The sequence below is a fragment of the Chenopodium album genome, chromosome 2, assembly GCF_948465745.1.
Source record: "Chenopodium album chromosome 2, dcCheAlbu1.1, whole genome shotgun sequence".
Lineage (NCBI taxonomy): Eukaryota > Viridiplantae > Streptophyta > Magnoliopsida > Caryophyllales > Amaranthaceae > Chenopodium > Chenopodium album.
The window spans coordinates 15,723,387-15,725,569 of NC_137835.1; the positions used below are offsets into that span (position 1 = coordinate 15,723,387).

General features: G+C 40.6%; 1 protein-coding gene across 1 annotated transcript; it reads right to left on the reverse strand.

Moving 5' to 3' along the window:
- Positions 1-875: 875 nt before the first annotated feature.
- On the reverse strand, positions 876-1,487 carry LOC145569269 (uncharacterized). The gene has a single exon (XM_081628634.1). The coding sequence runs from the start codon at positions 1,485-1,487 to the stop codon at positions 876-878; it is 612 nt and encodes a 203-aa protein (XP_081484760.1).
- Positions 1,488-2,183: the final 696 nt, after the last annotated feature.

Genomic DNA, 2,183 nt, shown 5'->3' on the forward strand with positions numbered 1-2,183 from the left:
TTTACTTTCTCACAAAATTGTGAAGCGACGACGGATCCACTCAAAAAGTTGTATGAGACAACGAATCGAGACTATGCCGAATTGTTATATTTATGTATTTGGATTCTTAGCCCTTCCCCGATTAATTCTTGTTTGATTTTTTTAAATTCGTTTTCATTATCGTTCATTGTCAATTGTAGATGTCGTATGGCTTATATTAATGAAATTTAGCATCCTTTAATTAGGACTTCTTTCAAAAAAAAAAAAAAAAAAAAAAATCATCATAACTTTTGATCCGTAACTTGTAATAAGGCATATAATATATCATTGGAAAGCTTATCAAGTCTACTTTCCAACCCAATTAGAATCAGGTCAAAATAATTTTTAGTTTTTAAGATATGGCCGTTTTAGTGGAAGGGTGTCGGTCTTGGGCCGAGTTTAGTGTTTTGCTCATATCTTTTTCATTATAGCTCGGAATTGAGATTATGATATATGGTTGGAAAGCTTATTTCAAGGCCTATCCAACCAAATAATAATTAGATCAAAATTATAAGAACTCGGTTTAGCTTGGTTTTGCGATGTGGATACGAAAAGTGGAAAATAGGTTATGGTTTAGGGAAATGAGCTAGGAAATGGATTGGTTCATAAAATATATTGGATAGAACATGGATTTAAGCACTCCAAAGGTTAAATACTCAACCCGACCAATAATGGCGGTGAAAGGTGTTCATCATCGGTTTTGGTTTTGGGGAGACATTTTTAGGTGTCTACACACACGAATCAATTCTTCCTGGGACAATGTTAGCCTCACTAGATCTCCAAGCATTTTCCACAACCTCTCCACAATATTCTCTAGAGAGCCAAAGAGACTCAAAATTGAACACCCGATCTCGTTTCTAGCCCTCTTGAGTATACTCAGATTTTAATAATAAAGGAGTATGGTTAGAGCGATAACGAGCCAAATGTAACACTGCCGAGTTAGGGAACATATTAGACCAGCTTTCATTTGCTAAAAACCGATCCAACCGTTCCCTAACTATAGAATTTTCGTCAGTTCCTCTCTGCCATGTGAAACAACAACCTCGGTATCCCAAGTCATGAAATCGACAGCTATCAATTGCAACCCTGAACGCTTCCATCTGTCTTTCCCCTCTCCAAGCTCCTCCCTCCTTCTCATTATTGCTCAAAATCTCGTTAAAATCTCCTAAAACAACAATAGGAGTAGTGCAAATGCCCCACAAGTTCTCCATAAGCTCCCAAGTTTTATGCTTGTTTGTTGTTTCCGGCCACCCATAAATCCCCGCCGCCTTCCACACAACAATATCATCTTGATTCCTCACCTCCACATCAACATGATGCGGAGAATAAGACATCACACGAACATTAACATCACGCCACCAAAACGCTATGCCCCCCGAATGACCATCGTTACTAAGACATAAACCATGAACAAAGCCACACTTATTCCTAATTTTCTCCATCCGCCTACTATCTATCATAGTCTCCATTAGAAAAACAATTTCCGACCTATCCCTCTAGCAAATATTCCGAAGGGCGAAGGGTTGCCAAGCCCTTGACAGTTCCAACTTAAAATTTTCATCTCCCTTAGGAGGTATGCCAATTAAAACTGTCCCCAGAGTTAGTATCCTCACACCGCCTTAAACCCCCCCCCCCCCCACCATCTTCAACATCACCATCATCATTCAAGCACATCTCATCACAACTCCTTTTGCTCGACACAACATCAGACATTATAGAGTCAAAGTTGTCCCTCACACCCCTTACACCCCCTTTCGGACTCCCCCCCCCCTTTAATTTTTATTCCCACCTTCTTACGTCCCCTCTCCCTCATCAGTTTCCCATTCTCCCCTTTCCCAAATAGAAAAACCACCAATCATAAGTTGATTATTCCCCCCACTCCCCTGCTCATCCTCCCTCCCTGCCTGTATTTCCCCCAAGCATTTCGTCTCACTATACACAACAGCAGCTAGGTCCACCTTATCACTATGTTTTGGCGAGCAGCTACTTGGTATCTTCTCACCCTACTGCTTCTCAATATTTTCCTCATGCTCAATTCTCAAAGGGGACGTGAACAACAACTTTCGTGCTGCACTAGGAGGGCCTAAGCGTATAGCATTTGGGTCCATATAATCAATCTTGCAACCTCTTTCCTTTCTTATATTGCATCCACCCCAAGTGTATTT

Bases quoted from the DNA above. Each gene is read 5' to 3' on its own strand.
- LOC145569269 (XM_081628634.1), bottom strand. From the start codon at position 1,487: ATGGAGACTATGATAGATAGTAGGCGGATGGAGAAAATTAGGAATAAG.